Source organism: Crinia signifera, chromosome 9 (genome assembly GCF_055691185.1).
Source record: "Crinia signifera chromosome 9, ASM5569118v1, whole genome shotgun sequence".
NCBI classification, from domain to species: Eukaryota; Metazoa; Chordata; class Amphibia; order Anura; family Myobatrachidae; genus Crinia; species Crinia signifera.
Genome location: NC_139225.1, coordinates 70,185,994 through 70,204,579, shown reverse-complemented (window position 1 = coordinate 70,204,579; position 18,586 = coordinate 70,185,994). Strand labels below are relative to the sequence as shown.

The 18,586-nt window shown below is 46.4% G+C and overlaps 2 protein-coding genes across 7 annotated transcripts in view; one reads left to right on the top strand and one right to left on the bottom strand.

The window, feature by feature from the left end:
- Window positions 1–7,901, bottom strand: part of DLG3 (discs large MAGUK scaffold protein 3) — a 198,098-nt gene extending 190,197 nt beyond the window's left edge. For 5 of the 6 annotated variants that reach the window (XM_083159156.1, XM_083159158.1, XM_083159159.1 and 2 more), the window contains exon 1: window positions 7,831–7,901. The gene's annotated coding sequence lies outside the window, so the exon portion shown is untranslated. The other variant, XM_083159157.1, reaches the window with a different exon arrangement.
- LOC146036867 (uncharacterized) lies at window positions 526–15,153 on the top strand. Its single transcript, XM_083160722.1, has 4 exons — window positions 526–606; window positions 11,970–12,180; window positions 12,372–12,912; window positions 14,603–15,153. Exons 1-4 carry the CDS (start codon window positions 526–528, stop codon window positions 14,679–14,681), a joined length of 912 nt encoding a protein of 303 aa, XP_083016848.1. The 3' UTR covers window positions 14,682–15,153.
- Window positions 15,154–18,586: the final 3,433 nt, after the last annotated feature.

Below are 18,586 nucleotides of genomic sequence, written 5' to 3'. Positions count from 1 at the left end.
GTATTTCTGTCCATATTGATATACAATTACTGTGAAAGCTCCATGAGAGTCTCAATCGCACGTGCACGTGGTGGAGTAAGCGGGCCCGTAATTGTTATATCATGAAAGGTATAGGGTTGCTAAGGGTAACCGAGTGATTGGTATAGAAGCTAACACATACAGTGTAATTACTACATTATCCACTGGATTATTAAAATATCAGTTTTAATAGAAGCGATTGAAGATTACTAACCACTGTGGAGCTAGAGGATGCCATGAAAGCTGGGTCACGTTTGGATGTCACCGATGATGGATGGAATCGATGATAATTTACCAATGGTGATGAGAGTAGATGTTGGAAGCACTGATGTTGAACTGGGTCGATGGCGGAGCACCAATGGGGAGCTGGATCGATGATGGGGCACCAATGATGAGCTGGATTGATGGCGGAGCACTGATGGTGAACTGGATTGATGGTGGAGCACCGATGGTGAACTGAATTGATGGCGGGGCACCGATAGTGAGCCAGGCAGCTGCTTGCAGGAAATGGCCCAAGATCTGGAAAGAGTGGAGTCCTCTGGAACTGGAACCTGGAATGCAGCTCAGAGACAGAAAGATGCCTTGCAGGTAATATACACAGGATCAAATCGGTAGCACTGACAACTGGCCTTACTTACCCTGCACCTATATAGCAGAATGGAAGGTGATTGGTTGGGTAATTAGCCAGACTGAGAAGTGAGCATGATTGGCTGGACACAGACATGTGACAGGGAAAAACATGGCAGCTCAGATGTCTGGGAATGGCGGGAAGTCTGTTTGACACATGGTCTTCGGCCTACAGTAATGCCAGCGGCATGGAAGCTGAAAGTGGCTAGTGCTTGGCTTCAGGAATGACAGTCAGGGAGCGTAGTACAGCCACAGGGACAGCAGCACCAGGAGGGCACCGGGAGAGCTGCATGCACACAGCGCTGGTAGTAATAATGTCTGGAGCTCAGACAGTCTTCTCAGGCATGTGGAAGGAAAATATGCCTGCTTTAATACCCGGATCTTGACAGCTGGTTGTTATGTGCAACATCCCATCTTCAATAGAACTCCAATCTAAATTTACCCCTTAGTTTGCCTTGATGACAGAGTTTGGAAATGCCTGCATTAGACTCTGCACATCCAGGGAAGCAGGGTCAAGCCAGGACTGACTGAACTTATCCACCACATTCCAGTGCCACTCTGATAAACAATGGTAGTCGATGGTGATCACTGGGGAACGCTGGGGCAGCCTGGAAGCCGAGAGGTGAAGGGCATGGGGACCCACTGGGAGCAGGACCTCTGGAGCAAGTGGGGAGTCTTGAAGGGAGCTTGACCTTGGAGAACTTGCAGGTGAACTGACAAGTTGTTCAAGATGCGGAGGAGACTGGGAAGCAGGCTTTTATTCCTCCAGGTGATTAGGGAATCAGCTGCAGGCTTGTGGAGTTAGCCGCAGCAGCAGTACACAGACCAGGAAGTAAGTTGCAGCTCACCCGGACCATGTGACCCGCAATCAGGACAGGGAATACACCTGGAGCCCTAGGTGACACAGGGAATGGCTTGCGAGATGGAGACATCGCTCCAGGGGTTGCAGAGTGTACCAACAGCTGATCTGCGGAGCAGATTACACCAGCGTGCCGCTAAGGGGCGCACGTGAGCGGCATGAGAACCGGGGTTCCTGACAAGTAATGGCTAGCAACTATAGATGTTTTGCTACCATTTGATGATGGCAGTCCAATGTTTTCCAGTTATCAAGGACAGACGTCCAATGGTGAAGTGGCAAAGTTCTCGTTCCTCTGTCTACATTGCTTAGCCGTGCCCTTCTTTCTTCTATGATTTGGTTGTTACTGTCACATATCTCCAATAGTGATAGCCATTGGTGATTCAAATTCTTAATGGTTTTTTTCAAATGGTTTCCTGCCACTGATGAAAAGTGCAAATGTTGCCATTGAGAAAGTCCACTGATGGGCATCCCAACTTTCAGGATTTAGTCAGTTAGGGAGGTGGCTTGAACAGCAGGCGGAGAGCTTAGCTTACAGTATGTGGCCATTCAGCCTCTTGCTTCTCAGATTCCAGTGATGGTAGTTTGATAGTTAACCTCAGTGGGTACTCCATCCACATCTAGTGGAGAAACATGAAAGTAAATATGTCATATATTTCTTGAAAGCATTATTAACTCATTCCTGTAGATACAGATGCAGATACAGCATATTTACAAGTGACGATAATGTGGAAAATCCAGACTAGATTTTAGATCTAAAATCTGGAAAACTATATCTAGTCCAGGTTTCCTAATTGATGTGAATTTGGGTTGGGCTGATTAAGCTACACCTGTGTTCTCCTGATATAAGGGTTTCCAAGGCAGAGGGTCATTGCTCTTGATGGTGGAACAGCTGCCCAAGTGATAGGCCTGGGTGTATGCTGCAATGATGTAACCATTCTTGCTGTGCTGATTTACCTGGTATGCTGTTCACCTGCTACAAAAATAAAGACCAAAGACTTAATTGGATCCAATGTTTGTGCTTCCTTGTCACATTTGGCACTCAAACAGGGACACGCAACTGGAATCTACAATACAGCAAAATAACCTTTTGGGTAAGAAAGCTACTTGAGTTTAAATCTGGAAAGTTTGGTTACACGCTATGCAGCTGGCCTGGGAGCCAGAAAGGGTTCATTTGAGTGTGTCTCGAGTATTAAATAGCCTGTTCAAACCTCCCAAGGTTGTGCCTGTAGTGGAATAACAGGGCAACTTGGAGTTGATAAAGGGGCTACCGTATCATTCAATAATATTTTATTTGCTGCCTGCCATTTTGTGTAAAGTAGCTACAGTAGCAAAGCAGGTGAGTGTCAGCTTAAGCAGCCCATACACGCTGCTATGAGTGCTGACCCGATGTGTGCTTTGAGGTGCGCGCTTCCGCGGCACCTCATCGCACAGTACAAAAAGTATGTGCTTGCACATACTTTTTGTACTTAGGTTTCATCAAATTGCATCGCATTGCATGCACAACGGATGCACATGCAATGCAATGCAATGTGATCCGTGCTAGTACATCATGGAAAGCACGCTCACAAAGCAGCGTGTATGGGCTGCTTAAGTCTGTTTTGTAAGTCTGGCACATTATATTAAGCCTACTAAATTAACCCTTAAAGGGGAAACACAGGGTAATATTGAGGAATTACTAAAAAGTTAACTGAAACAAGAAATATACAAGATTGTATTGAATGGTGTTTCAATAAAACTTTATTTAAAAAAAGTTAACTAAGATGACTGCTGGACAGCAGCATCTGGCTGATAGGCAGAAAACCAAGATACAAAGCCAACACATGTAGCTGTTGCACCAGATGCAACAAGCTCAGATTAAAGGACAACAGCTGTTGCATGAAAGGCTAACAAAGATCACCCCAGCTGATGACCTAGAGGCATTCCTCTGCACATTTGAACACATGGCCATGCGTTTGGATGGCCTGTGCACAGGGGTGGATTGGAGACCAAAAGTGGCCCTAGAAATTTTTTGGAAGCGGCCTCATGTGGGCGGCACCAAATCAAAATGGGCAGGGCCAGCATAACAGTAGGCGGGGTTACTATATCAGTATAGCTGCCGAACTTGAAGCTGGAACATACACGTGTATCCACCTAGTCACAGGTGTTCCACTGACCAAACAATTCGGCAGCGGACACTGCAGGAAACAGGGCTGATTACTTTGAATACATACACATAAAAAATATGTAAATTAAGTTTTCAGCCCATTAATAATTCTGAACAATGCGAGGAGGGAGAGCACCTCTCAGGGAGGGGGAACATGTTCATGAGCTCCCCTCCTAAAGCCTTAATGAGGCAATTTCAGACCCTTTTCTAAGCGATCTGACTAGATCACCTTCGCTTGCCACAACTTAACTAAAGGTAATACATGGTGGCGATGGGCACATATAGAAACATAGAATTTGATGGCAGATAAGAACCATTTGGCCCATCTAGTCTGCCCCTTTTTTTTACCCTTCAGGTAATCTCAACCCTTTTCAATCCGTATTTCTTTGTAAGGATATTCATATGCCTATCCCAAGCATGTTTAAATTGTTCTACTGTCTTAGCCTCTACCACCTCTGATGGGAGGCTATTCCACTTATCCACTACCCTTTCTGTGAAGTAATTCTTTCTAATATTTCCCCTGAACCTACCTCCCTCCAGTTTCAGTGCATATCTTCGTGTTCTATTACTTCTTTTCCTTTGAAGAAAATTTCCCTCCTGTACTATGTTAAAACCCTTGATATATTTGAAGATTTCTATCATGTCCCCCTTTCCCTTCTCTGCTCCAAACTATACTATATGTTAAGATCTTTTAGTCTTTCCAGGTAAGTTGTGTGATGTACTGTAGGCCATGCACCATTTTAGTTGCCCTTCTTTGTACACTCTCCAATGTATTTATATCCTTCTGAAGATATGGTCCCCAGAACTGGACACAGTATTCCAGATGAGACCGTACCAATGACCTATAAAGTGGCATTATTAAATCTTTCTTTCTGCTACTGATTCCTCTCCCTATGCAACCAAGCATCTGACTAGCCTTCCTCATTGCTTTGCTACATTGCTTTCCTGCCTTTAAGTCACTTGAAATAGTGACTCCTAGATCTCTTTCCTCCTCAGTAGTTTCCATTATAGTACCCTGTTGATACTATATTGGGCCTTTGGGTTTTTGAGTCCCAAGTGCATAATTTTGCATTTTTTAGCATTAAACTGTAGTTGCCATGCTCTTGACCAATTCTCAAGTTTACTTAGATCATCAGTCATTTGATTTACCCCTCCTTGTGTTGCATATCTTTGTGTCATCTGCAAAAAGGCATACTTTCCCTTCAATACCATTTGCAATGTCACTAACAAAGATATTAAAGACCAAATCCAATTTGTCAAGACCCTAGTCGGCGATTCCCCAGATACGGCAATCTGAGAATCTCGGCCACGTGACACTTTTACTGAGTACCCCAAGCGTGTGCGTATTTCACCACGATTCCGCTTGCCACCAATCAAAGTAAGTTTTTTGGACTTAGTCCACGACAGCTTTGATTCTGCCGACACACCAAATTATGAGTTACACCAGGGCTGGGCAACACCGGCCCTCCAGATGTTAATGAACTACACATCCCAGGATGCTTTGCATTAGTTTTGCTATGTGGCCATGCAGAAACTGATGCAAGGCATGCTGGGGTGTCTAGTTCATCAACATCTGGAGGTGTTGCTAAGCCCTGAGTTACATGGTAGCGCTCTGGCGAATTCGTCAGAGACTTGGGATGGAAACAGCAGACACCAGAACTAATTTATGACGTTTAATTAAGTGAAAACACTACAAGGCTTACAGTATATTACAGAAAACATAAGTTGCAAACGTAAAAACAGTTTCAAATAAAAGAAAAAGGTGAATACCGAAAACAGTCAGTTTCAGGAACACCCAGCATGAACCGGGTTTGGAGTGGAAATCTCTCCGGATACTGGAACATTTCAGAGACAGGTATCGGACCCGTATCATCCCAAGGAAAATGACAACATTTCTTGTGAGACACACACTTTTAAGATTTTCAAAACACACACAATCACAATTTCTGCATATATGTTAGAAAGTAGTCCAGCCCTCCACTGACACAACACTACTGCCCCGGTGCCCTCAGCAAAAATAACACCTTGATAAAGGGGTTATACACCTCAAAATGCTGGAGTATACTGTATGTGACATACTGTATTAAAACAAAGTTTTGCACAAGCCCCTGAGAGGCACAGCTATATAAACTTGTTTATTTTAATTACAGTTGGAGCCGTTTTCATTCAACCCAACAATGCGGCATGTCTGCCCATCTCGACGCACCCTTAGCTGAGATTGGAACGTGCATGCGTGATACTTGTGCACCACATTCGCAGCAATGGGACACGCAAGTGTTTGAGCCGCTAGCGTGTCCCCATCTTGGCGCGGTGCTGGGCTGAATGAAAACGGCACCATATGTAAATACAAATGCTGCCTCATACACACACTTGCACTTACTGTAAATATTGGGACTCAGAGCCTGAAAAGCAGCACAGCAACAGGAGTATTTGTGTTTGCTCAGTGTTGTGACTAGACTTCTTACATAATTAGTCCCCTCTATGTCGTTTTACCGCGATTCTCGGGCCTGTGGGGAGGGGGAGCCAAATTAAATTACAATTGCATATGTCGGCTTTGTTATCACCCCACAGGCCATCAAATCGCAGGAAAATTCTGCGTGGAGAGGGGGGAAGCACGGGGCTACGGTTGTTGGATGGAATGCACTGGAAAAACCATTTGTGGTCAGGGCCGGTGCTAGGGTGTTTGGTGCCCTCCTGCAGACTTTACATTTGAGCCCTCTCCTAATTTACAAAGGGACCGCGCATACAAATAAACAAAGTGTGGAAGGACATGGCCACTCATTTCAAATTACGTCACACAGTAAACCATCTTATTCACATTATACTGCACCAGTGCCCTGACTAGACATTTTGGTGCCCTGTGCCAGAAAGTGAATTTGTGACTGCCCCATTACTACAGCAAGAACTGGTAGAATGCACGCCATAGGCGTGTGCCAAAAAATAGGGGTGTGACTTCATGGGGAAGGGGCATGGCAACATAACAGTACCGATAACACCATAATGCCATTACACATTATGGCACACGTGGTAATGCCACACAGTACTGCCTATTTCACATTATGCCACACATTGTGATACGCTTACACATTATGCCACACACCGTAATTCCCCTTACACAATATGCTGCACACTTTAATGCCCATATGACAGTTATTGCCCTGCACAGCACCTAGTGCCTTATTGACATTACATTTCACAGTAGTGCCCATTACACAACAAGTCCACAGTAGTAGCTTTGCTTATACATAACGCCCACTGTTGCCCTCAGTAGCATCGCTGACTATACGTAACGTCCGCACCAGTTGCCAAAAGTCTTAGCGCTGATTATACGTAACATCCACACCAGTTGCCGACAGTAGTAGCCCTGCTTATACCTAATGCCCACACCAATTGCCGACAATAATAGTGCTGCCTATACATAACAACCACACCAGTTGCCGACAGTAGTAGCCCTGCTTATACCTAATGCCCACACCAATTGCCGACAATAATAGTGCTGCCTATACATAACAACTACACCAGTTGCCGACAGTAGTAGCACTGCTTTTACTGAATGCCCACACCAGTTGCCGACAGTAATAGCGCTGCTTTTGGCTAATGCCCACACCAGTTGCCGACATTAGTAGCACTGATTTTAACTAATGTGCACACCAGTTGCCGACAGTAGTAGTGCTGATTATACGTAACACCCACACAAGTTGCCGACAGTAGTAGCGATGCATAATGCCCACAGCAGCTGCCAACAGTAGTAGCACTGCCTATATGTAACTCCCACACCAGTTGCCGACAGTAGTAGTGCTGCATATACATAACAGCCACACCAGTTGCCGACAATAATAGCCCTGCTTATACCTAATGCCCACACCCATTACGACAGTAGTAGCGCTGCTATTAGCTAATGCCCACACCAATTGCCCTCAGTAGTAGCGCTGCCTATACGTAATGCTAACACACCAGTTGCCGAAACTCTATCAGATGACAGCGCGTGGGGAGCCAGACCAGCGGGGATCCCGCTCCCCATGCACTGTCATCTTCCTCCTTACTGTAGGAGCACCTCTCTCCAGCAAACGTGCACCGCTCCTCTCCTCAGTGGCGCTGCTCTCTTCAGTGTCCCCATACTGTCGGGTCCCCACTGGGTAGTGGGCTGGATGCCGGGCTCCCCTGTCTGCCCTGCCACAGCTACCTGCCATCTCTCTGCTGTTCGCCGCCGCAGGCTTACCACCCGCGCTTCTCTCCTTCTCCTTCCGGCCCCCCTTCACGTCACGCTGCCCGTCCAATCCCGGCCGGGCTCCACCTCCACGTCAATCACCTGGGTCAATTCCGCATCCTGGCTCTCGGCGCCAGTAGTGATGGGGTGAGGAATTATCCCCCTCTCTGTGGCAGGGACAGCTCCACAGGCACGACCAGCGGGACCCGCTGCGGGGTGCCACATATATATATATATATATATATATATATATATATATAGCTTATTGTGTGAGGGCGATAAATCTGATTGGAGAGCCCCTGAGTGCGGAAGCACGTGAGGTGCATGGGCTGCGTGCCGACGAAGCACGTGGTATCCGGACTATATGTCTACAGCAAAAAGATAGATAACCATTAGGTCGACACCATTAGTTCGACAAGCAAAAAGGTCGACATGCCACAAGGTCGACATGCAAAAAACGTCGACATGCAAAAAGGTCGACAGTGTCTAGCGTCGACCTTTTTGCATGTCAACCTTTTTTGCATGTCGACCTTTTTTGCATGTCGACCTTTTTGCTTGTCGAACTAATGGTGTCGACCTAATGGTTGTCTATCTTTTTGCTGTAGACAAATGGTCCCGCTTCCGAAGAATGCTGGCTCCAGGGACCGCAAGGCAGCACTGGGAACGGGGGAATCAGAGGTGCCCCTTTAATTAGCTGAAAACCGGTACATGCTGGGACATGTAGTTCCACAACAGCTGGAGGGCCATGAGTTTGGGCCCCCACTAATAATGTTTGTTGTTTCCTTAGCAGCATAATTGCGCACACAAAAAAGTGGGTGGGGCACAGCTCATAGGGGCGGGGTCATGGCTCATGGAAGCAGTCATGGGGTCTAGGCCTCGCACTATGCCCCCTTTCTCCATCACCCTCATAGTAACTGTATTATCACTGTATTATCCCTACTTTTGTGCTGCATTTTTCAATGGTAAAATTGCTGCATATACTGTATCCCAATGTTTTATCAGTACAGTATATAGAGGTGAGTGTATGACGGTGTTATGTTATGTTAGAAGATACTGAGATATATACAGTAATACCCACTAACACTGTAAGTAAGAATTGGACATTACCTTTTATTTCACAAAATATATCAGTAAATTATCAACATGTAAAATAACAATGTATATATGTCAATAGGACATAAAACCTTCCTCCATTATAAAAAAAAAAAAAAAAATTTATTAAAATTGTTCCATATGCCCTACATCCACCCACCAATTACTCTCCAAACCGCTGAATAGTAAATCCATAGGTTTGGAGGTAAATCCACAGACAAAGGTGATTATTTGTACATTTCCCCATTCCCCTTTGAGGCCTGTGAATCAGGACAGTTGGGATGTGCGCTGTTCTGCCCCCCCCCCCCCCCCCCCCCCCCCTTATCCCTAAACATAATTTGGAGACTTTTACTAAATTTTTGCTGAATAGCGGCCATCTTGTCCCATGACATCATTATGACATCACAAAGGCTGTGTCAGAGGACTTTCTGGCGGCATCAGGAGAAGAAGCAGATTTTTTCTCTCCTGCTTTATCTATTATATCTAAATTACTGTGAATTTTAGCAGTTACCTGTATCACAGGCGACATTATGGGCTGTCTGTGCAGCAAAATGTGCATCCCTGCACCCAGGAGGAAGGTAAGTGCGCTGTTATATTTAAGGGTTGTACATAGTACATACAGAGAATTATCACAGGATGCAATAGGGGGAGCTCACCCAATATTGGGCGTTTCTGGGCAGATTGGGGGGTGATTTGTCCAGTTCTGTAGCCTAAATATGGGGGGGGGGGGGGTAGGTATAGTGTATTGTTATTCTCAATGTGCACAAATTTCCACACTTTAACGTAAGGTTTTGTTTTACATGTATTGAACATCCATGTAACAAAAAAGATTAAGCTGCTCTTCACCTCTAAGGGGGGAATTCAAGGGTTTTGCATACCAGCGACCACTAGATGGCACAATATTGTTCTGTAGCATTAGGGGTACATGGATGGGTGAGGCTTCCTGTATGTAGTATTAGAGGTAGCCTCACAGGCTCTCACATTATCAGCACTGAAGCATCCATCATCCCACCTTGCTGGGCTTTGTAGTTTGGCAGCACTTCTGCTGCTGTCGTACATATAGGTTCCCCCTGGAGACCCCCTCTCACATTTTTGGCTGTGTGCAGTGTGCTCCTTCTCCTGCCAGTAGCTGCCTCCTGCCCATTCTCATCCTGCCTGACTCTAACTGCCACTAACTGCCCATGCGCCCTGGTGACCAGGGTTGTCAGATTATCCCTGTAATAAGCGCACATATGAATTACACAGGTCCCAGGTGTCATTATGTCCGATGAGTAGTCACGTTTAGCCCCAGAACCTGTGTTACAAAAATATTAACAGCAGATCGGATGTAATGACAGTTGGTATGAACTCTGACCCCTGGGACCTGTGTAATTCATATGTGCACTTATAAAATGATGATCTGGCACCCCTGCTGGTGACGCTCATACCAGAAACGCAGGATGTAAGAGGGGGGTTTCTCCCAACATGACCCATTCCAGGAGGGACACAATGCTTTGTTCCTGGGCTTCCCTCTGATATTATAATTGCTGTCACCTCTGTTGAACTAGTTACTTGTTAAGAAAGGTGATAGCAATTGTAAAATATAAGTAGGGATGGCCAACAACCATCGATGATTCATAGACATTGATGGTTTATGGCTGTTTTTTGAATAACAGCATTTTTTGCATTCTGGAGTCGGTCACAGGAGATATATATATTTTTATCACCAATACAGTCACTGTTACTGCAGCGCAGGTAAAGATGGTCAGGCCCAGACAGTCTGCATTATTAGGCTCCGCCTATTCTTAATAAATAACAGGTCTGTCTGAAGGGGTGGAGCAAATATCATGGCATTTTTTGAACTGCATCATATTAGCTCTTTCCCTCACCACAGACCAGCTACTCATGAAATTATGTTGTGAGAAGCAGAGCTTTGATTGTCGATCCAAGCTCTCATGTTTAAGGGGGGGGGTTTACATATTACTAACAATATATTAAATTTATTGAATATACAGTAACAAAGCTGAGCTGATCTTACCTGCCTCATTATACATTGCTATAATCTTATTATAACTGCTGACGCCGGTACTAATAGTTATAACTAGAGACAGGATTATATGCAACATAAAAAGCTTGAAATATGCATGAAAAATACTTCAAATATGCATGAAAAGTGTTAAAATATGCTACATTAAATAATAAAAAAAGTAATTTTTAACTTATTTATTTAAAAATCAGCATACAATTAGTTGCAAATAAACTTCAAAAATAGGCCCACAGCACCTGCAGATGTTTAGTGCTGTGCACAGGATTTTTTTTCTTCCTGGCTGCTACAGCAGACTGCAGCCTCCTAGGCTCTTCTGGCATCAACTACACGGACCCTCATCTCCAGCGCCGATGGATCAAATGTCAGCATAGCGTGTGAGGGCGGCACAGTGGAAGGATTCCTCCCTGCGCCGCATACTCACTGTGACACAGCATTTTCTCCGTGCTGCGTGATGTCACAACCCTTCTGCTCACCTCCTGTGCTGCAGAACTCTGTCTCTTGGTGTAAAGCCCCAGGCCAGGGGCAGGCAAAGGTTCAGGAGCTTCGTAATGGCATCCGCCCGACTGACTTTTATCAACATGGATTTGCAGCCTAGAGCAGTGTCAGCAGTGTACATCCAAGGTTCCCCACACTGTGGACATATTGCCCCAGCCTGCACACTCTACCACTACCTGGCCAGCAGCAGCAGGGCAAAGCAGTGCTGTGACTCGCGGGTGGAAAGGGGGCAGGGCCTAAAATGTGCACCATCACTAGATTTTAGGTAAAATATGCAATAACCAGTGAGAATGGGCAAAATATGCAAATGCATATGCAAATATGCAAATGCATATAATCCTGTCTCTAGTTATAACAATAAATTACAATAAATTCACAATAGTGAAGTTACAGCTGGTTGCACTGCCCTGATCTGTTCTATTGCTTTCATGGTAGAAAGTGCTTGTACTGCGGAGAGTTCTGTAGTCACAGCATATGATGTCTCTTCCTCTGATCCTTACAGCCTGGCAAGTCTGCGAGGCTGAAGAAGGGAGCGGGCCAGCACCACACCAGCGTGCAGCACCCCACCAGCGTGCAGCCCCCACTACCCTGCGCCAATGTGTGCGATGAACTGTCAGCTAAGTTGGACCCTAAACTGGCGCGAGAGGCATATGTGGCAGCGGCAATGGCAGCACCCATACATGAAGTAGTGGCATCCTACTTCCCTATTGATGGTAAGCTTCTCCCAGGTGTTATGTATGGGCTGCTTGTTACTGATCACTTTTCTAATACTAGTGATGCTTTGTTAGGGCACACTACAGAGGAGATTGCGCCTCTGCACAGAACAGTACGGGGTAAATTTACTACAATGAAAAGAGGTGATGTTGCCCATAGCAACCAATCGGATTCTGTCTCTCATTTTCAGATGATACTACATCTACTGAGGCCACAGATGCCAGCAGTGACTGTCCTGAGCTCGAGGACCTGGCATATACCCCATCTGATACCAGCAGTGACTGTTCAGAGCTCGAGGACCTATCCGATTCCAGCAGTTACTGTTCAGAGCTCGAGGACCTATCCGATTCCAGCAGTTACTGTTCAGAGCTCGAGGACCTATCTGATTCCAGCAGTTACTGTTCAGAGCTCGAGGACCTATCCGATTCCAGCAGTTACTGTTCAGAGCTCGAGGACCTATCCGATTCCAGCAGTTACTGTTCAGAGCTCAAAGACCTATCCGATTCCAGCAGTTACTGTTCAGAGCTCGAGGACCTATCCGATTTCAGCAGTTACTGTTCAGAGCTCGAGGACCTATCCGATTACAGCAGTTACTGTTCAGAGCTCGAGGACCTATTCGATTACAGCAGTTACTGTTCGGTGCTTGCAGACCTGGTGGAAATGCCCACTGATAGCAGTACTGCCTCTTCTGGGAGCATGGAAGAAGTGAGCAGCAGAGACTCCTCTCCCGGGTAGGTTTGCCGGCACAATCCGCACGTCCTCCCTGCTCTGGTCACTGGGGTAGATATCAGGGGTGAGATTTAATCTCCAGGTTTTTTTTAAAGCGGCAATCATTTACAATTTAAAATCAAACTGGTTTTGCAGTGCAAATGATTGCCGCTTTAAAATAAACTGGAGATTTCTCACCACATCTCTCACTTTCTGAATCTCTCATCCTATTAAATCTCACCCCAGGTCTCTTGTCTTACACACACGCTGTGATATAGAACCGGTATCTCCATATCTGCTGCAGCTGGGGCCGCTACACAAGTTCTCTCACACAGCACTGATGGGCTGGTATTCTACGTGTATGACATGTATATATCATTATACCATACTTGTCTACTTGCTGGCTGCCCTCTCCGTCAGAGCCAGCCCTAACCAGTTTGATGCCCTAGGCAAGATTTTGGCTGGTGCCCCCTAGCACCGAAACTAGTACTGCCTCTGGCAAAGCACCCCCTCTCTTCACTAACACATGCCCTCACATGCAGCCACTTGCAGAGAATGATTTCTCCTGTCTTCGGAAATAAAAGTCAGTCGAAACTGACTTTTATTTCCTACACAGATCGGCTAAGATGGGGCGGGCAATAACGTCATGTGACCGCTGACCGCTCCATTCAGGCAACCGTCCCCAAGGATACACCCAGCATTTTAAATGGGGACGCCATAAAAGGCTGGGTGTTCCCTTGCTCCGGCCCGATCTCTGCCCCCCACACGATGTCTGCACCAGCTCCGGTGTTACTGCTGGCGGGCGGACGCCAGACGGGCAATTCTCATTTCAGCTCAGCACTGCAGCGCTGCTGACAAACGGCTGCCGCAGCCCCACTATTCACCAATGGTAAAGGAGGGTGCCGCCCTAGGCATAGGCCGATGCCCTAGGCAAATGCCTAGTATGCCTATGCCTAGTGCCAGCTCTGCTCTCCGTCGAGGGGGGTCGCAGGAGTCAGACAGCTCCCCGGTGGGGTTTCCCCCCTTTCGGTGGACCTGATTTCCGGGTTTCCCGGCCATTACGGGAGGGTAGGCAACTCTGCATTATACTAAGGAGTGTAACAATGTAATAGGAGAAATGCTACAGCAGGAGAAATGAAGCCATGTAAATTATGGGTCCTACACACACGTAGCGATATTATCAGTGATCTGAGCGATGCTAGATTGCTCAGTACTGATTGCTAAGCATACAGTGCAGCACCAGTGCTGTGTGCTGAGCGATATGTCACTGCCCATATTCTCAATAGAGAGAACACAGGTGATGACCAGATTTATACTGCTGTAGTATCTGCATCTTCCGGCAATATCGATGCACGGGGCCACACATCACTATCGGCCCTACACACACAGCAATCCGTGCTTCATTTCTAGGCAATCTAGTCAGATCACTTAGAAAATAGGCCACAATCGCTCGATGCGTAGCCCCATTAGAGGGATCTCACATCACTGTACACTGGGCTTCCTGTGTGGGGCCGTCCTTGTCATGTCACACCCACAGTATCAGCGCTCTTATTGGTCCAAATAGAAATCACATGGATAAATGTAGTCAGTAAGGGCCACTAACATGGTGCAGGCACTAGATAGCAGCAGGCCAGGGAATAATGAGGTGACTTGTACATGGCAAACGTTTGTGTCTTTATAATAACAGTCACTGATCAAGGTTTGTTTTTATAGGATGATCTACAATACACGTGTAGATGTTGGATTCCTATGGCAGGAGGAGGAGGACGGAATGCCTAGAGTCGACATTTAACGTGGACATCAGACTCACAGTCCTTAACATCACATATCCCATAACCTGGGAACTTGTTTTAAAGTTTATAGTTGATTTGACTTGTGTCAGTTTATATTGCATCAAACTAGATCGTTACAGTTTGTGCAACTGTTATTTTAATGTTAAAGCCAGTCCTGTTGACGGCTCATCCCCCTACCTAAGCCTGTCCTGTTGACGGCTCATCCCCCTACCTAAGCCTGTCCCGTTGACGGCTAATCCCCCTACCCAAGCCTGTCCCGTTGACGGGTAATCCCCCTACCCCCAATCTCTGTCTTCACAACTCCCTCTCTCCATATCCAGCAAGTCTGAAACATCATTTTGCTGTCACTTTCTATGGAGTAATTTGGTCCATTGAGTGGTCTCTAGTGGTCACAGGTGGTTCTTCACCTTAGAGGTGAGGCGTATTGAACCTTTTCTATATAGAGATATTTTGATATGTCTAATAAATATACATGCACATACAGAAATGAATATACATATGTATATATGGATCTGTTTCAACAATAAAAAAAAAAAGACCGGCAAGTCAATCAGTGTCTGTTTTAATGTTTACATTTTCCATTGTATATTTGTCTGACCCCTGTTCTTGTGTTAACCCTTTGGGTGGTATTCAATGGCACCGGCGAGGGGGTTAAACAGCTAAGATTGCCAAAAACAAGCCAACCTCGCCATTTAACCCCTGCGTCGGCCGCTCACCCTATTCAACATTCCAGGGTAATCCTCGCTGTCAGAGAACGGCGAGGATTCCCCCAAACAGCGAGGTTCACGGCTAATGCAGGTAGCCCGCTGCATTTAGCCACGAGCCTCGCCATTTTGGCGGCCACACACATCATTTGCACCGTGCTGTAAAAACCCAGTGAGATGGAAACGGCGGGTGCAGGGGGGGGGGGTTTGAATACTGACCCGCGAGCTGTGACGGCCAGCAATCAGCGCTGCTCGCCGTCACAGCTCACTAAAGAGCATTGAATACGGCCCTGTGAGTGCCAAGTGAATTTGTCAAAATAGGTGTCAACATTGTCAAGCAAACAATTCATCATGATGACCGGTAATGTTAACTTATATAGGAAATATCATCTTTTTTACTCAAAATTTATACAAATGTATAGAACAAAATGTGAGGGATGCTGGAATTTTTAGCTTATGTTTTGCACATCTGTCAGATGTTGACACTGAAAGGGTTAAATAGCTGTGGGCATGTAATGTGTAATTACAAGTATATGGTAGGTCGGTGCAGTACTGTGGGCTATAAGGATCTGTGCAGCTACACCATAAATACATTTTTGGGAATGGTAATGTCCCATACTGGCGGCGTGGCCAGTGCAAACACATCATCTTGGCCATGCCCCCTGCTGCTGGTACTATGGTTTTTTTTGTTTTTTTTACGATGACAGTATTTCCATCATTGAGTCCCCATGGACCACGGATGGGGGGGGGGGGGGGGGTGTGGTGCAGGAGACTGGCGGAATTGGAATTGCAGGAGACTTGTCCACCTTTCTTGGTGGACGCGACGTCATGGCCATTCCGGGTGGGTAGGAAAGTGTGAGCTACACTGAGCCCCTGACGTGACTGATGCTTTAACGCTTGGGGGCCCATTTACTACGGATGTCATATACAATGCGACCTGGGCGAGTCCTTAACACCCAGGTTCACATTGCAATATGCGATATTATTGGTGGTATACTGTAACCAGCAGAGACAGGGACACGGGCTCCCAACGGAGCCGCCCCTGCAAACTGCTCAGCCGGGTGCTGTATGCGTGGTTAGCGCAGACCGCACTGCCCTGCCAGCGTTGCGGTAAGTAGCCCATAACCTGCAATGGGCTACCGCCATGTTAGAATGGTGGTAGCCCAAGGACCTGATGTCATGTTGCCTGATATTGATACATCGGGGAGCATCTGATCCCTCGTAGAAACCTATGGAGGATGCCACTGCCGGCGGGGTAGGAGGGACTGCAGCAGGGATCAGAGATTAATACATTTTGGAGGTATTTAATATTTGCGGCTAAACCCCCAAAGTGGGTATATTCAGTGAATTAGACACAAATATTAATTGATAAATGGGCCCCTTTGTCTCCTCCCTGGGTTACATCGGGTTATCTACTCAGAAGATAGATGCCACGGTGCCACACACACCCACATACAGCAGGGTACAATCAGGGGGCAATGGCTAATGGGACAAACAGCTATTTGCCTTGCAGGTGACTATAACCCTGGTAGGTGCTGTACATTGGTGCTGATGCAGAACATGATTAACCTTCCCCTCCCCGCAACCTACCCTGAGTACCTAGTACCTAAACCCCCCTCCCCCGGCTGCACGCTAGCTAGCCCTGCATACTTACCCATCAGGATCCCTGCTGCCGGTATTCCAGTGTTGGAATCCTGATATATTGGGAGTATCAGCGCCGCTGTTGTGAGGGCAGCCGATGCCGGCATCAATATACTGGTAAACGCACACCACCTGCAACACCACGCAGACATTTCAGCTCCAACCCCATGTGGCCCCTGATCAGGCATTGGCTGGAACCAGAGGAACGCTGGATATCAGATGTTTCCGTAGTTTGGAATATTTGCCTACTATAATGAGAGGATGGGCCCCATGTCTAACACAGAATGCATTAGGTGTCATTGTACCAGAATTAATGACTATCCTGTAGAGCAGTGGTCCTCAGGGCACACCAACAGTCCAGGTTTTCTGGCTATCCAGGCTTAACACAGATGACTTCATTTGTACCTCAGTCAGCTTAATTATACCCAGGGCTGGTTCATGACACCCTACACAATACCACCCCTGCATCCCCAAATTCCCTCCACCGGCCCCTCACATAAAAACAGTAATTATAGAAATATGTATTTTTATATTTATGAACAACATAATATAAAAATAATAATACCGTCTGCAGAAAGGTATCCAAACTCATGATAGATTGACTCTAGGACGTCAGTCATGAGGTCGATCACTATTGGTCGACAAGATCAAAAGGTCGACATGAGTTTTGGAAAAAAATTGAGCCGACATGTGCCGACAGGCAGTATTTCATAACCTACCCTCCACTACAGTGTGAAGCAGGGCCGCCAACAGGGGGGTGCTGTGGGTACAGCTGTCCCGGGCCCCAGCCTCTGGAAGGGCCTGGGCAGCTCATTTTGCCCACCGCCTGCCTCCATTGTGCTGCCTGCACTAAGTTCGGTGCACTGAACGAAGTACAGGCTTCATCAATGCAGGATGCCGGCAGCCAATTCAAATGCTGCACCGGCTTTTGAACCAATCATAGCTCATGTACCGTCAGCCAATCAGAGCGGCTGCCGGTACACAAGCTCGGATTGGCTCACCAGCCGGTGTGGGCCCCAAAATTCCTAGTGGCAGCCCTGGCGAGGAGGGAGACTATAATAGTGTGGCTAGCGCAGGGAGTCCCGAAGCATGGCGAGCGTAGCGGGCCAAGCGATGGGACGCGGTACACTTAGATGGTGTCCATGCCAACCTATGTCGACATAGACACCCCCAAAAAATGAAAAACTCATGTCGACATTTTACTGTCAACCCTGTCGACCAATAGTGGTTGACTATATGACTGTACACCTAGACATTGTAGATCTAATAATGCAGAAACACCATGTATACTAAGAACATTTTATAGCTCACCATACAATACAAAGAGCATTTAAGCGAGCGACAGAGAATACAGAGAGCATTACTGTGAGCACCATATAATACTGACAGCATGATGGCTATTGCCCCATAATACTAAATTTACAACAATTCTAAGAGCAATTTTGTGACCCTCAAACATATCATCTCATCATGAAATATCCTCCCTAAAAAAATATTAATTTATTCAGCAACAACGCCATTCAACAGGCTACGGATAATGTCCCGGCAGACTAGATGTG

Coding starts and splice junctions, on each gene's coding strand:
- LOC146036867 (XM_083160722.1), top strand. CDS start 526: ATGGCCCAAGATCTGGAAAGAGTGGAGTCCTCTGGAACTGGAACCTGG. Junction 607..11,969: donor GACAGAAAGATGCCTTGCAG/GTAATATACACA, acceptor TGATCCTTACAG/CCTGGCAAGTCTGCGAGGCT. Junction 12,181..12,371: donor ATCCTACTTCCCTATTGATG/GTAAGCTTCTCC, acceptor TCTCATTTTCAG/ATGATACTACATCTACTGAG.